The 22,795-nt window shown below is 37.4% G+C and overlaps 1 protein-coding gene across 3 annotated transcripts in view; it reads right to left on the bottom strand.

The window, feature by feature from the left end:
* The window catches only part of LOC115220683 (dmX-like protein 2), a 179,075-nt gene that overhangs the window by 85,852 nt on the left and 70,428 nt on the right, over nucleotides 1–22,795 (bottom strand). For all 3 annotated transcript variants that reach the window (XM_029790800.2, XM_029790802.2, XM_029790801.2), the window contains exons 5-12: nucleotides 11,520–11,733; nucleotides 8,901–8,967; nucleotides 6,685–6,724; nucleotides 4,848–4,983; nucleotides 4,202–4,387; nucleotides 3,584–3,759; nucleotides 1,498–1,767; nucleotides 116–261 (exon numbers count right to left, since the gene is read on the bottom strand). In XM_029790800.2, the coding sequence (XP_029646660.1) occupies nucleotides 116–261; nucleotides 1,498–1,767; nucleotides 3,584–3,759; nucleotides 4,202–4,387; nucleotides 4,848–4,983; nucleotides 6,685–6,724; nucleotides 8,901–8,967; nucleotides 11,520–11,733 (1,235 nt within the window). The remainder of the gene's footprint in view (nucleotides 1–115; nucleotides 262–1,497; nucleotides 1,768–3,583; nucleotides 3,760–4,201; nucleotides 4,388–4,847; nucleotides 4,984–6,684; nucleotides 6,725–8,900; nucleotides 8,968–11,519; nucleotides 11,734–22,795) is intronic.

Below are 22,795 nucleotides of genomic sequence, written 5' to 3'. Positions count from 1 at the left end.
ACAGGGGTAACATGAATGGTTACAAAAGGGTAACATAAATGGCTATACAAGGATAATGCAAGTGGTTATACAAGGCTAAGACAAGTGGAGTGATAAGGAAAGTTAGTTGACTCACATATTCATTAACAGCGGCATCGTTAGAATCCAGATAATCAGAGCTAAAGTTGCTCAAAGTATCAGAACCGCTGTCAACACTTCTGCTGGCCTGTTTGTGTTTACGACGGAATAGTTTAGTGGCTTTCTTCTTCCTTGGGTTTGTACCTGTATATATAACAATCAGATTAATGTCTTTGCATTTGGCTCTACACACACACACACAGACACATACACAGACACACACACTCACACATACACAAGGGGCCTAGTTAAGCAAGCAGCTGTGAAGTCGATTGACCAATTTTATGTGTTGAACTATATACATATATATATGACTGTGTGGTTAAGCAGTTCATTTTGTAACCATGTGGTTTCGGGTTCAATCCCACTGCACAACTCAGGCAAGTATCTTCTATGGCAGACCCTGGCCAACCAATGCCTTTTGAGTTAATTTGATAGACGAAGGCTGTGTAAAAAGCCTGTCAAGTGTGTGTGTGTGAATTTGTCTCTCCTCCACTTGACAACCAGTGTTGGTTTGTTTATGTTCCCATGACTTAGCAGCTCAGCTAATACTGATAGAATAAGTACCACACTTAAAAAAGAAAATAATAAGTACTGGCATCAATTAGAGCAACAGAACCTGTCGAGATGGTGCCCCAGCATGGCTGCAGTCCAGTGAGCAGAATAAGACAAAAGGGAGAGAGAAGGTGAAGGGGATTGGCCTGCAAAGCACCCTGTGCTGATGCACCCAGCATACACAGTAAAGAGGTTGATGCTAGGGAGGGCATCCGGCTGTAGAAATCAAGCCAAATCAGATGGGAGCCTAGTGCAGCTCTTCAGCTTTGGTCATACCTATTTCTTTACTACCCACAAGGGGCTAAACACAGAGAGGACAAACAAGGACAGACAAACGGATTAAGTCGATTACATCGACCCCAGTGCATAACTGGTACTTAATTTATCGACTCCGAAAAGATGAAAGGCAAAGTTGACTTAGGCGGAATTTGAACTCAGAACGTAGCGGCAGATGAAATACCGCTAAGCATTCTGTCTGACGTGCTAACGATTCTGCCAGCTCGCCGCCCTAGCTCTGCTCATACCGTCCAAGCAATGCCAGCCTGGAAAACAGTTATTAAAAGATGATGATGATGATCAACATCATCGTTTAATGTCCGCTTTCCATGCTAGCATGGGTTGGACGATTTTAACTGAGGGTTGGCGAACCAGATGGCTGCACCAGGCTCCAATGATAAGGGAAATAAAAAAATCAAAATGGGGTGTACAACAGGGACAGATGTCCAATTGAGTTTCATAGTATAAAGAATGGAGACGATTTGTGGGAAAGTTGAGTATTTTATGTCAAACAGTCACGCTTTAACATCGTAAATGTCTTTAAATTACCAGCAGACGTTTCATCCGGTTGAGATCCAGTATCAGGGTCTGTGTCGTTATGTTCCTCAGTTGCACCATTCCGTTGTTGTGAACCTGCTGTGTCGCTGATCCAGGAATTCAGTTCCATGCCACCGTCATTGAGGCTTGTGTGTTTGTGCATCTCTTGGAGAATCTTCTCTGCCTCCGTTGTGAACTGAAGTTCTTTGTTGTTCAACCAGTTCAGTTGAAAGTGGAACAACTGATCGTTTGAGTTCCCCGTAGTTGGTAACAGGGGAATATCTGCAAGAGAGAGAGAGAGGGGATGGATTAATTATCAGAGAAACTTTTGAAAAGTTATAAATATTAAATTTCTAAATATCTCAGAGAGATATGAGCGGTGGTGGAACGATAGAGCGGTTGTATACTGTCAACTTAACATGAAAGTACCGTAAAGGGAATCACACCACCGCTATTTAGCCCTAGGAAGCATCGACACTTCCTGTTGGCTTTGACACATTTCCGGTATCCTTATATTTACGAAGGGGAGACAAGCACCCCCAACAGCTAGGCCTGCATCTAGAATGCAGGCCTAGCTGTTGGGGGTGCTTGTCTCCCCTTCGTAAATATAAGGACTTTTGAAAAGGTTCAAAGAAAAATCAAGAAAATATGTGTATGTATATGCACAAATGGGGAACCTCACCCAGTCTCCTCTAAACCTCCATCCTCCCATCCACCCTCACTGTGGCTCCCCTCCGCACTATGCTAGTCTCTCTCAGTCCCATCCTCCTGTCTAACCAGCCACGTCATCTCCCTCTTGTCCTCTCTGCGGCTTTCCTCAACTCTCTTCTACACCCCCATACCTTCCCCAAATCATGCATTATTGGTCATTCATCACACCCTAAATCCACCCATTCTGCCTACCCCATCTCTCCTGCTCCTTTGTACACTCTTGCAAACCCCTACTCACCCACACTCCTACTTCCACTGTCCTGACATACTTCTGCTTACTGCAAACCTCGAGGAGACCTTAAATTTTGCAGCTCCTACTGATCATCTTCATTCTCTCACCTAAAGCTGAATAACCATGTAGCACCTCTACAAGAACCTCTTTGTCTCCCCTGTTCTTCTCCCCTCCTCCCATATTCTATAACCCCCAAGCATAACTGCTGTCCACATTCCTACCTGGAGTTTTGTATTCTTAAAAGCCGCATGGCAATATCACTAATGCTGGTGACACATAAAAGGCACCCAGTACAAACTTCTTGTCTTGTCTTGAGACGGCATTCACCTGGGGTGGGTTGAGCTGACTTCATTCATCCTCAATGCTGCATCTCTCACAAATGCGGACCAGACCTGGCAATTTGAGGCTAACGACCGCGTGATCTCCAACCACTCCTTATTCTAGCGGCGAACACCGTAGATATGGGGGCCTAGGTTGGGTTCCAGATCAGCCAACAACAATACATACTGTAAAGTAGTTGGTATTAGGAAGGGCATCCAGCCATAGAAACCATGCCAGAACAGACAATGGAGTATGATATAGTCCTTGGACCCTTCGGATCCTGCCAAACTGTTCAACCCATGCTAGCAGGGAACATGGACGACGATGATGATAATATATAGTCCTTTGGTATCGTTTTTGGAATGATGCCAAAGAATTAAACAATTCATTGATTCAAGAAGAAACATCAACATAAAAAAAGAAGGAAAAGAAAGTCACAAACACTTTTGGACTAACTTAAAGTTCATATATTCCTAAACACTGCTTGGTGCAGATGCTGCTATTTTTATTCTGACTAGCACAACTCAGTCACTGAAGTTGACTGTTTTTTAGTTAAAGCTACAATTTTGAATCTATCCAGTCTTATCTCCCTTTGGTATTTCCCATTGAGGAAGGCTAAAGAGCCTGAAACGTACATCAGAGAATCCACTAGGGTGAAGCACTGGGCAGATATGGTGTTTCTATACCTTTTACCACAAGGGAGAATTTTTCCTCTATAATAACTGCAGTGAATCTGCCTTTAGAATTTAAAGTATGTTACAAATATATTTCATCTAACCTAAAAAGAAAAAAAAATCTAAAGAGGATACAAAGAATTTTTTGTATTTTTCTTACCAGTTTTTGGATTGACACTTCCAGCCAAGTGGAAATGAAATGCCGGAGCAATTCCATTGTGGTGGATACCAAACTTGTGAAAGTCATGAACACTCTGAGTACCAATCAGTTGTGTTGAAGTCATTACCGTTTCTGGGCCATATTTCTGTTGCTTCTTCCTCTTGTTGATGGCATGTCTAATAATGGTAACATAATAATAATAATAATAGTAGTAGTAGTAGTAGAGGTAGTAGTAGTAGTAGTGATAATAATAATAATAATAATCCTTGCTACTATAGACACAAAGCCTGAAATTTTGAGGGAGGGGGCCAGTCGATTAGATCAACCCCAGTACGAAACTGGTACTTAATTCATCGACACCCGAAAGGATGAAGGGCAAAGACGACCTTGGCAGAATTTGAACTCAGAACATAAAAACAGACGAAATACCACTAAGCATCACACCCAGCATGCTAACAATTCTGCTAGCTCATCTGTAGCATAATAAACTAGTCTGGGGTCAATGTAATTAAGTCGTACTTCCCCCCAAATTTCAGGCCTTGTGCCTATAGTAGAACGGATTATTATTATTATTGCTATGAAAGAACTCTTAGGAAGATAGACCTGGGAACTACTTACCGGATTGTCTTTAATCTCTGCATGAAGCGCTTCTTGTGTCTGCGAGTATGATATCTTGGGTCCTGTGTGGCCACAGGATCAAACTGGTCTAGATCAACCAGGCCATCGTCTGGCAGAATGGTTTCACACCAAATCCGACAAACATTATCTTTACAAGAAGTCACTAACATGTTAGCAACTGCCCCTCTACAAAAATATATGAACATATTTTTTTTAGAAAATAATTACAAAAATTTAAAAATTTTATATAAATTCTATTTGAAATTCTTCAAGATACTTGAGAGATACACAACTATTTCTAAATATTTTCAACAATACATATATAATTCTGTATATGTGTATGTCTATATATATACATGCAGACATATACACATAGTTTTTAGAAAATAATACAAAAATTAAAATTTTATATGTACTGTATTTAAAATTTTTTCAAAATACTTAAGTTTTTTTAAACATTTTCTTCAATATTTTACATAATTATCAGACAAATTATTTTTTAAAAATCTTAATAATAATTATTTATGAAACTTCAGTAGACACCCAAAAGACATGTAGAAGGGGGACAGGTCAGTATTTGAAAGACGTGTTAAAAAAAAAGCATATTTCTGGAAGTGGATACAATTTTGATAATTTTTTCTTTTACCTGGGCATATATCTACTTGTCTTTCTCCATGAAAAACCTGTCACAGCTCGTGGATGGCATATGTACACAAAAGAGTAATGTAATTCTTCTTTGCGAGGGCTTGGATGGCCTTCTTGTCGTGAGAGAGGCAGCAACACTAGAAACAAACAAACAGTAGTAGTAGTAATAGTAACACTGTGTAACACAAATTTTCTTTTCTTTTTGTCTTTGGTCAGTAAATGATATTTCCTATTTACTTCTATCTAGAAATCAAAGGAAATGACTACTATTTCCTTCAAACTTTTGTGACTGGAGACACCAATGTTATGAAATTGACCTATTTTCCATAACATTTCAGATAGATTCAGCGCTGAGATGCTGAAGCAGAAATATTGTTATAGCAAATATTCTGCTCAGTACTACAGATTTGCATGTCAGTCACTTGACCTTCACTACTTGAGCTTGTCCTTTAGTGGCTGACAATATATGCATCTCTGATGATGAGCAGGTGCAGTGGGAAAGCATTTTAGCCATGTGTTGAGAAGGATTCTTTATGGTTTGAATAAATCTAAGAAAAGCAAAGTATGAAGGATATATTAACCATGTTTCATACTTTCTAGGGGTAAGCAAATAGGAAATAACAGCTCCTGTCCAAGGACAAAAATTGTTGTACATAGTGTAGTAGTAATAATAATAATAATAATAATAATAATAATCACTATGTGGGGACACTCGGAACACTAGCAACCAAGTTCGTGAAGAGGGCAGAACATACCCAAAAAACTGCTTTATTGGGAACAGCTACAAGTTTGAGATTGATTTTTGGGTATTGAGTATTTTCCATGAAACTTAACAGTTAAGTACCAAGACATAATTTGTGTAAAGAGACCCTGTGAGACCTTTGACAATAAGATGCTGTCTGCTTGCACAAAATTAACCAGAGCAAGTAAGATTGAGCACTCTGAGAAGTAAAATATAATAATAATAATAATAATAATAATAATAATGATAATAATAATAATAAACAATCCTTCTTACTATAGGCACAACACCTGAAATTTTGGGGGAGGGGGCTACTTAATTATATCAACACCAGTGCTTGACTGATACTTTATTTTATTGACCCCTAGCAGAATCTGAACTCAGGACATAAAGCTAAAAGAAATGCCAGTAAGCATTTTGTTCAGTGTGCTAATGATTCTACCAGTTTCCCACCTTATCATACTTTCAAATTTTGGCACAAGACCAACAATTTGGTGGGAGAGGATTAGCTTATCACATCAAACCCCTAAGGGGTTTATTTATCCACTTTATTTTGTCAACCTTGGAGGAGTCAAACTATGTAAAACGTTAGAGAAAGAAACTTAGCTGTTTCTTGAAATAAATACATCTAAAACTAAATTATTTTTACAGACCCTTGAAATACCACTGTGGATTCCCATTTTATTATTTTGCCAGTCCGTCACAGGTAAGCTGCAAGATGCAGGAGGAAAGAGTGAGAGAAAGTTGTGGTGAAAGAGTCAGCAAAAGTTCGTCATTACCTTCTGCCGGAGCCATGTGGAGCTTAGGTGTTTTGCTCATAAACACATACATTGCTCGGTCTTTGTTTCAAACCCGCGATCCCTCGACCGCGAGTCTGCTGCCCAAACCCTAGGCCATGTGCCTCCACATTATTTCCTCACAGGAAGATAAAATAAGTTACCAGACAAAATATTGGGGGTCAAAGGGTCAACATAACTGACTAAATGAGCTGAGACAGTACAGTTTAATTGAGTCTAATGACTTGAAATTGGTAAAAAAGAAGAAGCAAGATTATCTGGTTTAATAATCTACTAATATGGAAAAACAAAAGAATTACCTTTTCGATCTTCATACCAAATTTTCACAACTCTATCATTCTGAAAATGAATAAAGAATATAACCAGCAATTACTATATATATATATATATATACAGAGCTTGTGTGTGTGTACGAATGTTCCTTATGGATTTGAAAACTGACTTACTGATTTTGACGTATGAGGTATCAAAAGATTCAGTAATCTTTTGGCGACCAAATAAAGTATGTTTTTTGCACAACAACTCCTTTTTACTACAAAAATAACCTCAAAAATGAGGTTGAATCACACAATTTTGAGGTCTTTAGCTAGGGGAGGCAACTCTGCCTGAACAATCTATGTCAGAGTTTTACTAGGAAATGAAACTGAAGATATACCATCAATTTCATTAGTATTATTTAGAAAATAATGTTTTAATGTAAAGTATGTTTGTGTTTTGTTTGGCCCAGAGTTGCCTTTGATGTAGCAAACCCATCGCATTTTGTTTTCTTACTGTAGTCTGTGTCTTTTTTCTCTTAATGTAAATCTGTCTTTCTTTTGATGAAAGGCTGTGTTTTAAGAAAGATTTGGCTGCTATTTGTAGTAACTCAAGTTACCACAGAGACACCTGTATGTATATGTGTGTGTGTGTGTGCATGCGTATGTGCTTTGTTGTGGTGAAAATACTTTTTCTCTGAATATTTTGCACAATAATTTTTTAAAGAAATCTGGATGTCTTTCTTACTGTTAACCATTCAACTTCAAATTACAATTGTTAATTGTTGGAAGTCAAGTAGACTGAGATGTACATCGTTATATCTCTTATTATAATTATAATATATATATAAAGCTGAAGTTGTCTGTGTATGGCAGGTTTGGTAGCCTTCAGCTAACACTATCTCCTCCAAGACCCTGCGGCGCAAGTTGACAAAAATTGAGAGTATGATAGAAGAAGGCTTGTTCTTCCTTCCGTAGAAGAAAAAATTCAAATTGGACCATGTTAACACCAAAAATCATTTATATCAAAAAGGTGCTTTTTTTTCTATGAAAATCCCTATTTTTTACGATCTTTTTTACTGCTGTGTTGCCATTTTTTGGTATATTTCAACCAGAAAAATGTTCACTTAAAGAGAATAACAAGCTACATAATGCAAATTTTTTACTTTTCAAAAATTCCAATTCTAAAGGGTCAAAACAAACCCAAGCAACGCCGGGCTATACTGCTAGTATAGTGTTATAGTATAGAGTGGAAGTTCAATACAAAGTTTTGAAGTCATTATCTAGCGGTTAGAAATCCATTACCTTAGATTTGAAGCCACTAAGTCTTTAAACATTATTTTATTGGGTTTAGTCTTGCGACTGTCGCTATGGTGAGGGTATTACCTTCAAAATTTTAATTGATCATACTGACCTCAGTATGTATTTCAATCTGATATTTATTTTATAGATTTCTGCCTGATGAACTGCTAACTCTGAGACAGTGGGACGCAATACTCGATTTAACAACAAATGTAACACACACACATATTAGGTGCAAGAATGACTGTGTGGTTGGGAAGCAAACTTCCCAACCATATGGTCCCATGTTCAATCCCACTGTGTGGTACTTTGGGAAAATGTTTTCTACTATAACCCTAGGCCAACCACAGACTTGTGACTGAATTTGGTATATGGAAACTGCAGCATTGTTCATCAGGAAGTGACTGAAAACATGTTTATAAAGAAGAGTTGTTTGCTTCATACCCCTCGTGTGCCAATTCTGGCCATAAGAAAGGAACAAATAATATGGGGTTGTAGGTCATAACACCTGGGTAATGCTGGGGTGCATTGCTAGTGGTATATTTTGGCTGATGAGTAGCTAGTGAAGTATCCCTTGTTAATTAATTACTATTTCTGAGATTCTGCTTAGCTAGGAAACATACGTAGCTTGGATTTTACCTGCTCTATTCCCTAAATGTGTGTGTGTGGTGGGTGGGTGTTTGGTTGTATGTGTGTGTGGGGGGGGGGGGTTAAAAACAAAAGAAGAAAATGCTTTGATAACTTAATGAGAAATATAAAGGAATGAGAAAAACTAGTTGAGAAAAGGGAGGTTGGCATAGGGGCCAGGTGGGAATGTGATTCTAGGGAGAGAAGAGGAGGAGTGATGGTGTGATTGTGGTAGATAAATATTTATTTACTACGGTTCCATGACTAAGTTTTCTACACGACAGAACAGACATCAAATGAATTGCAAATTCAGTAGAGATCGTGAAACTTACTTTTCCAACAGATGCAAACAGGAGACTGTCAGGTGAAAACTTTAAATGATACACAGGTGTTGCTGGTCTGAAATGACAACAAGCAAAGATACACAATTGCCATCAGTACAGAGAAACTTTACATGTGTGTGCATGCGTGTGTATGAATATGTAGAGATATATGTATGTGTTGTAATATGGAATAGAGATATGAATGTGTTGTAGTATGGAACTATGTGTATATGTATATAAAGTTGTGTATGTGTGTGTGTGAGTATGAATATGTAGAGATATATGAATGTGTTGTAATATGGAACTATGTGTATATGTATATAAAGTTGTATGTGTGTGTCTGTATGAATATGGGCAGGGACATGTGTGGCTTGCATATGAAACTATGTATGTATGGACATGTATATAAATATGCCTAGATGTGTGTATGCATGTATGTATATATATTTAGAGAGAGAGAGAGAGGAGGAAAAGAAGTGAGAGAATAAGAGGGTAATAAAGATAAGTGTATGACCTAGAAGTTAGGCAGCAAAGCTCTCAATCATAAGGTTGTAGGTTCAATTCTCTATCCAGGAAGCATTTTGTATCCTCCACTCTCTCTCTCGTTCTTCATATATATTATTGGTGTCACGTAAAAAGCATCTAGTCCACACTGTAAAGTAGTTTGCATTAAGGAAGGGCATCCAGCCATAAAAACCATGCCAAAGTACATCTTGCTGGTGCTGGTGCCATGTAAAAAGAAATCAGTCCACTTGGTAAGGCACTTGGTATTAGGAAGGGCATCTAGCTGTAAAACCCATGGTCGAACAGACAGCATGGAAAACATGTGAAATGATGATAATGATAACAATGATGTACACCCACTTAACAAAAGTGAGTATTAAGATTGAAAGAGTGCCTGGGCAATATCAAATTACCATGACAACAATGGTATTGCCCAAAATCTTCAGGCAGGAAGAGGGGTGTGTCTAGCAGAGAACTGTATTACCTTGTCTTTATATGTTTACTCTTGGTGGCACGTAAAAAGCACCAACTGATCGTGGCCGTTGCCAGCTTCGCCTGGCACGTAAAAAGCACCCACTACACTTACGGAGTGGTTGGCGTTAGGAAGGGCATCCAGCTGTAGAAACACTGCCAGATCAGACTGGAGCCTGGTGCAGCCTTCTGGCTTCCCAGACCTGGGTCGAACCGTCCAACCCATGCTAGCATGGAAAACGGACGTTAAACGATGATGATGATGATGATGATATAGGTGTGTGTGTGTGTGTGTGCGTGTATGTGTATGTGCATATGTATACCTGTATTGTATGTAAGTTTGTGCATGATATTTAGATATTTTATATCTAAATTAGGATAAAAAGAAATTAATTATACATAAATTTAATTTTCTTTTAAATCAAAACAATTTCTTAATGAATTTACAAAGAGAAAATTTAATTAAAGAAATTCAAATAAACAAGTAAAATATCTGAGGTCAATCATTAATTAAGACAATAAATATTCTAGGTTAATTAGCCTGGTTTTTGGAGATTTGTTTTTCAGTAGATACATTGACACTATATTTTGGCTTTATCTTCAATTACTATAAGGTGTCCTGTTCTTGGATATGTAAATAGTATGAAGATGGAATAGAATTAGGAATCTTTATTTCTAAACTAGGGATAACACACATACCCACTATGCCACTACATGGACAATGGGTAAAAGTTATTAACCTAGCTTTAGAAATAAAAGTTGCTAGTTCAAATTCAGTTAATTACTAACATAAATGTCCAGGAATAAGATACATGATTAATGATCAGAGATCAAATCAATTAATGTAGATGTAAATATTGAAAAAAAGGAAGAAAGTGGTTATGAAGATTTCCTCATGAATTTTGTGGACTACATTTGGAAAAAAAGTTGTGTATCACTGCTTTAATAATGTTATATATTTGTTTGTTATATATTGTTTGTTATATATTGAAAATGACAAACACGTTGCTTGAAATGTTGAAAATGATGAACAGGTTGCTTGGAATACGTCAAAAACAATGAGAAAATTGCTTGCTATATGGGGAAAATGATGACCAACTTGCTTGTTATATCTCAAAAATGACAAATAGGATGCCTGAAATATTTCAAAGAACTTGTTCACTGAGTCATATTTAAAGCAATTTGTTCATTGTTTTGATATATGTTGAAGACAAAATAGAGAAATTGTTTGTTATATGTTGAAAATGACAAATAGGTTGCTTGAAATATTTCAAAAACAATAGACAAGTTGCCTGTCTTAAGTCAAAAACAATAAACAAGTTGTTACGTTTATATATTTGTTTTGCAAGATTCTTGATGTGAAATCGCGTGTTGAAACAAATATTGTTGTATTTAGGAATGGTCATTTTGCCAGTTTAGCCAATAGAAACACATGCACTATATATTTGGTGCTACTTTGCTTCAGCTTTATTTATTTTTTACATTAAGATTAAGATTAATGTAAAAAATAAATAAAACTGAAGCAAAGTAACACCAAATATATAGTGCGTGTGTTTTTATTGGCTAAACTGGCAAAATGACCATTCCTAAATACAACAACAACAATAAACAAGTTGCTTGTTACATGTTGAAAACAATGAACAACGGACTTACTTGCACTGCCACACACAGATCCATTCCGGCTGTTCAACTTCTGAAGCAGCTTTGGAAACAGGAGGAGCACCTGGCACGTGCAGTGAATTCTCTTCATCAACACCAACTGTATCTCCAAGTGAGAACTGGACTCCTGAGGTGAATTCATCATCAGGCACAGGGGATGATAACTGCCAGATCTGAATGGTTTCACCACCAAGGAGAAGCTTGGAACCTGATGAAAAGAAGCGAAACAGGAGACTGTTATTAGTTTTTGGATTAATTCCTGTGTTTATGTTTGTAATAATGAGAGAAGGAAGAGTAATTATTATTATTATTATTATTATTATGCATAATTATTGCGGCTTTTTTTCAACAAATTTTATTCAACAAAAACAATAACAATGTTTAACAAAAACATCTTTAAATGACGACCTGACCGTCTACCAAGCAAATGGGAAGCAGTAATTGAAGTAGATCATAAGCAGAAAGTGTAACCTCTCGAAAGAGCTGTTCTTCACTCCTGCTCCAGAGCGTCGGCTGCGGGGTCATTCCGAAAAGCTCTATCTGCAACGATTTCATCTCAATCGAAGGAGAGGGGCTTTCTCCGTCCGGGTTGCGGATCCGTGGAATAAGCTGCCAGACAAGATGGTGAAGATGCCGACGACCGCTCGGTTCAAAGTCTCCCTTGGCCTCAAGTGGACTGAACTCTTTACATGAACACTACCCTGTACATAACTCCATGTCCCCCTACATGGCCTTGCTTTTTGCTTTTTGAGCCAAAAAATTAACTTACTAACTAACTAGATGGTGAATATGCTCCGGAATAATCATTTAAAGATGTTTTTGTTACATGTTATTGCATTTATTGAATAAAATTTGTTGAAAAAAAGCCACAATAATTATGCACCAACCCAATAATTTAAGGGAAGCAGGACGGAGGTAATTAATTAGTGAACAATTTCAGAACAGAACCCACAACCAAAGCCAAGCTTTCTCACACTAGTAAGATTAATGTGGTTGATGTTTAGTTTAACATATGCAGGTCAAAAGGACAAGACAAAGCCAAAGAGATAACCTCTAAGAGGTCAACAGACTTGCTGCAAATAGCAGTTAAATTTCCCCTCCAATCATATCTCCTGTCTTTAAGAAGTGAAGAGAAACTAAAACTAGGTCTCAAGAGCATAGGCTCGAAATGTCAAAGACTTTTCCAATTTTTCCCCAAGTGTCAAACTAATACATCTGGCTTGTTGTTTTCTCAGCTGTCTCCGCCATTTGTATATTTGAACCGTGTGTGTGTGTGTGTGTGTGTGTGTGTGTATGTATGTATGTGTGTGTGTATATATATATATATATATATATATATATTGTATGTAAGTAAGTTTGGTGAAACAAACAAGAAAATAGAATTCAAGAGATGAGATTTTTATGCATTGGCACTTGGCAAATTGGTTTCAGATCATATATGTAGGCATGTATATTTGCTAAATGCATTGAAGCAGCATGATACAGATGGGCTGAGAGGAAAACTGGGTCCAAGAGGAATCAGATGAAATGTGTAAGGGAGATGACCACACTGATACAAGCATGAAATGAGTGAAGGGCGATACAGTACACTCAAAGTGAATGGAAAGGCGTGATGAAGGAAACTGTGGAACAAAAAGATCTAAGATATGAAGCAGAGATGGCTAAAACTAATCTCAAGATGTTGAACCTCACAAAGGAAGGACAGGTGGCAGGGCACAACAGATGGTGAGATATTTTTGGAAAGGGCCTAGGCAATCCACTCAAATAGGGAGAAGTGAATGTAAGAATTATGACAATGGTGATGATAATATTAAGATAACGGGTGATGATGAACATGAAGAGGATGATGATAGGCAATAATGAGTAATGATGAAAATAATGGGTTGTGGTGATGGTGATGATAGATAATGGATGATGATAGATGATGATGGATAATGACAATGATTTTGGTGATGATGGATGATGAGTGATGATGGGTAATGATTGATGATGATGATTTTGGTAATGATAAGTGATAATGGATGATGAGTAATGATGGGTAATGATGGATGATGAGTGATGATGAGTGATGATAGATGACTATGAGTGAAGGTAGATGATGGTGACAATGGGTGATGTAGATGATGATGAGTGATGATTGATGATGATGATGGTAATGATGTAATTATTACAAGGCTATTAAGTGAGGAACTCTCACAAATCTCGTCCTCTTTCCTGCCCACCCCCCACCCACTCTCTTCTCCACATCAGCCATCTTCTTAAAGAGCCACAATGTTATTAAAGTTGCTCAAGTTGTCTTCAGCCACAGAACCAGAATCAATATTCCTCTCTGCACTAATTCTAACACAGCAGTCAATATTCCAAGGGAATTCTCTTCACTCAATGACAACAAACTTTGGTTTTGTTTGTTTGCATCTATTTATTTTTATTTATTAATAGTTTTTATTAGCTGTTTTGCTCTCCTCTTCCTTCCAACCAATTCTTTTGTATTTTCAGTTCTTGAACAATAATAAACATAAATATTCTACAGATGGAAATTTGTGTCTTTATTTATTTATTTATTAATTTATTTTTTTGTTTTTATGAAGCAGACAGGGCTGTATGCATTTGTGTGTGTGTACATGTGCATGCACAATGATGCAAATATGTGTGTGTGTGTGTGTGTTTTGTGTCATTTCTTTTCTTTTTCAGATTTATCATGGAAGGAAGAAGAAAAACAGCAAAAAAAAAAAATTATTTAAAAAAATAACAAAAATATATATATAAAAAAACAGCAGCAAAACAAACCTAGCAACAAAAACAGGAAAAAAGGATAAATTCAATAACAAATAAATAATTCATAGTTGCAATTATTTCCGTGTGTGTGTGTGTGTGTACACAGAAGGAAATGGCCTGAAGACTACTGGTAGAGTAGGATACCACATTGCTGCTGACATAGGAGGTCAGGTCACAAGGTCAAATATAGTAACACTACACACAACTGGGCTGTGCTTGCATCATCAGTCTGTTGGACTGACCTGCCAGAAAGTGCAGCCTAGTCTCCCTCAGAATCATACCAACTTTAACCCTTTAGTGTTCACATTATTCTGCCAAAATTAATGCTTTTTCATCCACTTTGTTTTTAACTAATCATGCATTATCTTGTAGCTATGAGATTTTGACGAGGTAACTGTTAATTTTTAAAACGATATTGTAGGATTGGTGTGAGAGACCAGATCTCGCCAGTTTGAACATAAAACAGGCAGAATACTTTTGGCCGGATATGGCTGGTTTAAATGCTAAAGGGTTAACTCTAAGCATTCAGAATACTCTGTCAAATGTAATGCTTGTTTGTTCACGTTAGTTTAAATCTATCATGCATTATCTTGTTTGTAGCTTTGAGATTTCAGTGATGTGGTTGCTTATTTGTAGAATGATGTTATAAGTGTAAGAGGCCAGATTCAGTTAATCTTAATGTAGAACATGTAGAACATTCAAGATGAATATGGCTGGTTGAAAAGGTAAAAGGTTGACCTTTTACTGTGGAAATTAGATATATCCACTCAGAATTTAATTACCCGTAACAGTTGAAAACAGTTTTATGTATAAAACTGTTTTTTATCAAGGAAACCATTTTTTTGTTGAGATATGTCAAGTTTATTACAGAAAATACCAATTCCATATATTGGCAGATATTTACTACCATCATTACTGGAATAAGCATGGAATGGAATTTTGAAGTTAAAAGGTTAAAAATAAAAAAGGAAACAGGACATATTAGAGAATATGGAAAGTGAAGAATGTGACACAGTGGTTAGTGGGTTACAAGATTGTGGTTTCAATTCCCAGACTGGGCAGTGCATTATGTTCTTGACCAAGACACTTCACTTCACATTGCTTAAATCCACTTAGCTGTAAATGAATAAACCCTGCAACAAACTGGGGTCTGTTTAGTGGGGAATGTTGTGATCTTGGTCACTTATACATAAGTGACCAAGAATTGACAACCCTGAAGATATATCTACCTTCGTTATTTCAAAATGCAATTTGAATGAAAATAGATACGAAAACAATTGAAGGATAATATAATCGACAAAATGTAAATAAATTGATCATGGCCGTTGCCAGCGCCGCCCCGACTGGCTTCCGTGCCGGTGGCACGTTAAAAGCTCCAACTGATCGTGGCTGATGCCGGACCCCCCTGGCACCTGTGCAGGTGGCACGTAAAAAGCACCCACTACACTCGCGGAGTGGTTGGCATTAGGAAGGGCATCCAGCTGTAGAAACTCTGCCAGATCAGACTGGAGCCTGGTGCAGCCCCTGGCTTCCCAGACCCCGGTCGAACCGTCCAACCCGTGCTAGCGCGGAAAACGGACATTAAACGATGATGATGATGATGATGATGATGACGACTCTGTCCAAGCTCTCCATTTTCTTTATATTACTATAACTATACCCAAATATATCGATGGGAAGTAAAGATCTATAAAAAATACTCAACTCCAAAATATGTAAAATACTGGTGCCTAATAACTAATAAACACTAATACTACCAAGGAAAAGCAGGACTCCAGAAAGTCCATTGATATATCCCATTAAACTGGAGGACTCTGGGATGATGAAATCCCTTTTAAAGAGGAATCTGTCTTCTCACAAAAACTCACCATAATATTATATATATATATATATATATATATATATATATATATATATGTGTTAATGTTGAACAGTGATATTATTGTTTTCATCCAAGATGCAGACAGACACCAACATCCCATGTGGCAGACTTGAATAATTGTTTTGTCAAGAGATATCTCTCCCATCATAAAACCAATGGTAGTCTGTTATCCCATGAAGTGTGTGTATGTGTGTGTGTGTGTGTGTGTATATATATATATATATATATATATAGAGGCGCAATGGCCCAGTGGTTAGGGCAGTTGTGTTTATTGAGCAAAAACACCTAAAGCTCCACGAGTCTCTAGCAGGGGGTGGTGGTGATCCTTGCTGTACTCTTTCACTACAACCTTCTCTCACTCTTTCTTCTGTTGGCCTGCTCACTTAGCCAGCGGGGTGGCATCATTTGAAGGCTAAAACAATGCGAAGTGCATAGTGACCAGCGGTGTGTAGCAACATCTGATAGCCTGGTGGTCACAGTGATCACGGTGATCTCTATATATATATAAAACTGAGAATGTGTGTCTGTCTGTCTGTCTGTCAGTGTGTTTCCCTAAAACTTGAGAACCACACAACCAATTTCATTCAAATTTTACACATGCCTTACTTAGGGTCCGGGGAGTGTCATCGGCAAAAAAAATGTTCAACTTCTTGCCTAGGGCAAGCCCATAGCAATATCATATCTTCTCCACTATTTCAGTATTACGTGTTAAAAGTGAAACAAAAACATTTCTCTATTTTATGCCAGATACTTTCACTTTAACAATAAAAATAATAATAACAACTGAATTATATGTAGTAAGTAATAATTAAAATCAAACTAAAGTATAATATAATTGTAACATAACAAAAGTAAAAATAGCAATTGGTATAAAATTGCATCAGTGACTTGAACTTGAATAAGTGGTTTCACATGAATGGGAATAAATTAAATTAAATCAACTGCGTACTGCTTTTCGATTCACCGTAAGGTTTGTTGTTATTATTATTACTGTTTAACTATTGTTATCATGTTTGTTGGTTCCTTGTAAGGGAAATGTTGTTGTGTTGCATTTGTTAAATAATTGTAAACTGTAACCCTCCCCCTTTGGGAGAAGGAGCTTTGGTTATTGTTTAAAAATTGAATTGTGTCTCTGTTTGTTGAAATTGACAATATTTTCACCGGTTATACGGAAGTATTTTTGTTAGAATGCCTTCGATAGAAGAAAGTCCAAAAATGAATTTTGCTGCAGCCATCGGCAGGCACGAACTCATTAAAATTAAAATGGAAGAAATACAAACCTATTTCAGATTGATCACCAACAAAGACAGTGAATCTAGGATAACACCACCAAATGAAATAAAAAATTAAATTAAAGAAAAGACTATTGTCTATAATGTATACAATGTAGAGAAAAAAAAAGATTTGAACACCTGGAGGAAAGCACCATCGAAAAGTGTCTTGGTGTGACTATGAAAGATATCTAACCAGAGGCGGTAAGTTCGCCACAATAGAAGCAAGGTTCGAGTCAATGGAGCGTGCAAGGGAGTACTCAACTCAAACCTTGCAAAGTGGAAATATTTTATTTTTACCTTTATATCTGGGACGTAGGACGTCCTGGATAAAAATTTTAAATGTCCCCCCAGAAGTAGAGGTAGGCTGGATTGTAGCCACACTTCTATACAAGAGGGAGGACAAGATACAATTGATCGAAATTGCAAGAGACGGGCCTACAATTCCAGTCTGTTATATATTTTGAGTATTGTTATCACTAGTGATATCAAGATATAACTTTGTATTTTGTATTTTATGTGTAGATGTATATATATATATATGTACATGTAATATGTACACATATATATACACATATATACATGCACTAGCACTATGACCCGGCAACGACAAGTCATAATGCTAGTATATATATAATATTTTATTCTTCATGACCTCCACACAATGATTTTACTATCGTGAAATCAGAATTTTCTACATCTGAAGAATTTTGGCATTAGTCTGGAATCCAAAAGTGTTGATAGCCTTGAACTCAGGTTGAGTGCTTCTCTTGAAGTACCCTACCAGGACCTTAGATATGAAATGTGTGTGTGTGTACTTTAACTTTACCATCCCACTCTTGCTGGGGCAGCCATGCATTTCCTCTACAGCAACACATTTATTCCTGTCCCTCTGTTATACTTTTGGCACAAAGCCACCTCTCTCAATACTGCATGCCTACTCAATGAGAAGTCTAGTCTTGTGAGTTACATGGTGACCTCACTAGTGCTGGTGCCATGAAAAAAAGCATCCAAGTACACTTTGTAAAGTGGTTGGTGCTAGGAGGGTCATCCAGCTGTAGAAACCAAGCTAAAGCCAACACTGGAGTTCTAAGCAGTCCTCTGATTTGCTGGATCTTGTTGAGTAGTGCAACACATGACAACATAAAAGCATTAAATGCCTGGTTTCCATGATGATGATGATGATGACAGCAACAACGGTGATAACTAAATATTCCAGACATATTTAAATCACAAAATATTATATATTCATTGCCGAATGTTTGCCAGATACATTTCAACTGTAGAATATTAAACATATGGAACTGAATCTTCCAGACATTTAATGCAAATCACAGCTCTACGCAATGGATTTCTCAGAGTTGAACAAATATTTGAAACTATGGTAACAATCAGATGGAGTAATTATATAAATCTGTAGTGATTACTTCAAGTTAGAGTGAACGGTTCATGCGAAATGAATGTTTCATTACAAACTATGTTACATCATTATTTAAATGACTGGCAAAACGGGTTTTAAACACCAGACATCACGTCATAGCTGTAAATGAGTGTCACCAGCATGCAAGCAGTGTCTTTCATTTCTAATCTTCTGGAAAGATCTACCTGGTAATAGAGAAATATTACTTGGAAACAAGGTTGGCGACAGGAAGGGCATCCAGCCACAGATAATGTGCCCCAACAAATTCTGTCCAACCCATGCCAGCATGGAAAAGTGAACATCTAAATGATGATGATGATAAATATCTATCTATCTATCTATCTATATTATATATCATGTAGGTAAATCCCAGCCGTTTCCTCTTGAAGCACATTTGCTTATTCCATTATTACAATCCCATATGTAGTCTCAGTTGTATAATTCAATTTCTCTGTCTGAAGATTTTCTAATAGGAAATTCCTAACATTTATATCTAACATGTAAAGCTTTGTAATTCTTATCAGTGAATGAAACATGAGTAATGGTGAATAAATAACACCCAAAAATTTCCAGTTGCCGTATATGCTTGTGTAGACCAGTTGAGGCAAGTGAAATTGAAGTCGAAATCAAACTTGGTGACTGGCATCCGTTGCTAGTGGAGCGCTAAGAGTACCATATGAGTGAGATCGTGGCGCGTTAAACACACCATTCACGCGTGATTGTTACCGGTTCGCCTTACTAGCACTAGTACTGGTGGCATGTGAAACATTCGAGTGCCGCTGGGGTGGCTCCTGTGCAGGTGGCACATAAAAAGCACCATTTGGGCGTGGCTGTTGCCAGTACCACCAAACTGGCCCTCATGCTGGTGGCACATAAAAGCACCCACTACACTCTCAGAGTAGTTGGCGTTAGGAAGGGCATCCAGCTGTAGAAACTCTGCCAGATCAGATTAGAGTCTGGTTCGCCAGACCTCAGTCAAATCGTCCAACCCATGCTAGCATGGAAAGCGGACGTTAAATGATGATGATGATGATATATATATGAACAAACATGTGAGCACAGAGAAACAATCTTGGCAATAGCAATGAAATAAAAATAAGATTGTGGTTGGTTTAAAAGGAAAGATTCTGTAATCTAATGGTAATCTAATGACTTGATTTAAACAAAAAAAAAAAAAAAAAATTCTCATGATGTTGACAATAGCCATGTTGTCAATAGAACTGTCAACAGCTGTTACTAAATTTCCAGGACTTAAAGAAAGAAAGAAATGCAACTGCAGTAAATCAATTTAATTCTTTACAAATTTCAGTTCAGGAAGAAGAAGAAAAAAAAATTAAGACACACATGCACACACACACACAAAACAAAATTTAAATTTGGAAAGTGTTTTTCAAAAACTTTTTAAAATATTTAATTTTCGTCTTTTTATTCCTTCCTGATTCTTAAAACCAAATCCACTCCATCACCACCCACTCTGTCCTCCTCATTTTGTCTTTTTTTTTTTTTTAAATAGTTCCTTTCTTGGTAATTATTCTTCAAACACAATTCCAAAGCCTGTTCTAGATTATTTTTGCTTCTGTATCTTTGTCTTTCTGGTTTAACAAATTTTCCTTTACTTCTCCAACTACCTCAAATTTTGTGAAATACAGTTATTATTGTTATTAATTAGTATTCTATAGAGAAGGATGATGGATTAGTAGAATTAGCAGAACATTGGTCAAAATAACAGTTTTTAGTTATATTTCTTTACATTCTGACTTAAAGGTCAGCTTGACCTTTAATCAATTTAGAGGTTCATAAAAGTACCACAAACTGACCAAAAATGTATGGACTTGAACCTAACCATTCAGCATTCAGATTATTCTGTCGAAAGTAATGCCTATTAAATTGAACTATTTTGAATAAATCATTCATTATCTTTTAGCTTTGAGATTTCAATGAAGTAATTGCTTATTTTTAGAATAACATTGTAGGGTAGGTGTGAAAAGGTGGAACTGATTGCCTTTAACATAAAACAAGTAGAATATTTGAGCCAGATACAGCCAGTTTAAATACTGAAGGGTTAAAATGTATGGGTTCATACCAGTAAATTATTAGTGCATTAAACAAAATGCTTAGTGGTATTTTTTTTCAGTTCTTTTGTTCTAAGTTCAAATTCCACTGAAGTTGACTTTGTCTTTCATTGTTTCAGGGGTTGATAAAATAGGTACCAGTCCAGCACTTGAGTCGATGCAATCGACTAGCCACTTCCCCCAAAATTTTAGACCTTGAACCTATAGTACAAAAGGATTATTATTATTATTAAGGCAGCGAGCTGGCAGAATTGTTAGCATGCTGGGTGAAATGCTTAGCAGTATTTCATTTGTTACTACGTTATGAGTTCAAATTCTGCTGAGGTCAACTTTGCCTTTCATCCTTTCGGGGTTGATTAAATAAGTACCAGTTATGCACTGGGGTTGATATAATTGACTTACCCCCTCCCCATAAATTTCTGGTCTTGTGCCTATAACAGAAAGGATTATGATTATGATGATGATTATTATTATTATTATTATATTAAAGGCATTGATTAGCAGATTAATGCAGGTGTCATGCAAAAAGCACTCAGCACAGTCTGTAAAGCGTTTATCATTAAGTGCAATCCTCTGGTTCGTCAACTCCAGTCAAACTTTCCAAACAGAGTGAAAGCTAGACTGTATGATGCATGTATGCAAACAGCCATGCTACATGGCAGTGAAACATGGGCTGTTTACTGATGAGGACATGCGTAGGCTTGAAAGAAATTAAGTCAGCATGCTCCACTGGATGTGTAATGTCAGTGTGCAAACATGACAGTGTAAGCGCCCTGAGAGAGAAGTTGGACATACGAAGCATCAGATGTGGTGTGTAAGAGAGACGACTGCTCTGGTATGGTCATGTGTTGCGTATGGATGAGGACAGCTGTGTGAAGAAGTGTTACACTCTAACAGTGGAGGGAACCTGTGGAAGAGGTAGACCCAGGAAGACATGGGATGAAGTGGTGAAGTATGGCCTTCAAACGTTGGGCCTCAAAGAGGAAATGACAAGCAACAGAAACCTTTGCTGTGCATGAGAAGACCCAGCAAGCCAAGTAAGATTGTAGCTGTGGCTGATGCCAGCGTTGCATAACTGGCCCATTTAAAAGTACCCTTCAATCATTGGGCAATACATTGTGTTTGAGAAGACCGGCTGAGTGAAATGAAATTGTAGTCATGGCCAATGCCAGTGCCACCTGACTGGCATCTGCGCCAGTAAAAAGTACCTATTTCTTTATTACCCACAAGGGGCTAAACATAGAGGGGACAGACATAGGTATTAAGTCGATTACATCGACCCCAGTGCGTAACTGGTACTTAATTTATCGACCCTGAAAGGATGAAAGGCAAAGTCGACCTCGGTGGAATTTGAACTCAGAACGTAACGGCAGACAAAATACCATTAAGCATTTCGCCCAGCGCACTAACATTTCTGCCAGCTCACCGCCGGTAAAAAGTACCATTTGAGTGTGAACGATGCCAGTGCCAGTGGCACATAAAAAGCACCGTTCAAGCATGGTCAATGACAGTGCTGCTTGATTGGCTCCTGTGCTGGTGGCACATAAAAAGCACCATTTGAACATGGTTGATGCCAGTGCCGCCTGACTGGCCCCCATGCTGGTGACAGGTAAAAAGCACCCACTACACCTTTGTAGTAGTTGGCATTAGGAAAGGCATCCAGCTGTAGAAACCCTGTCAGATAAGATTGGAGCTTGGTGCAGCCTCCTGGCTAGCCAGTCCTCAGTCAAACCGTCAAACCCATGCCAGCATGGAAAGCAGATGCTGATGATGATTAGCAGAATCCAACAATGGACAACTTGATCCTTTCTCCCAACCGGTGGAATGATTAATAAACAAAACAATAAAAT

This window comes from Octopus sinensis, linkage group LG17, assembly GCF_006345805.1.
Source record: "Octopus sinensis linkage group LG17, ASM634580v1, whole genome shotgun sequence".
Classification (NCBI taxonomy): domain Eukaryota; kingdom Metazoa; phylum Mollusca; class Cephalopoda; order Octopoda; family Octopodidae; genus Octopus; species Octopus sinensis.
This window is presented reverse-complemented; position numbering and strand designations above follow the sequence as displayed.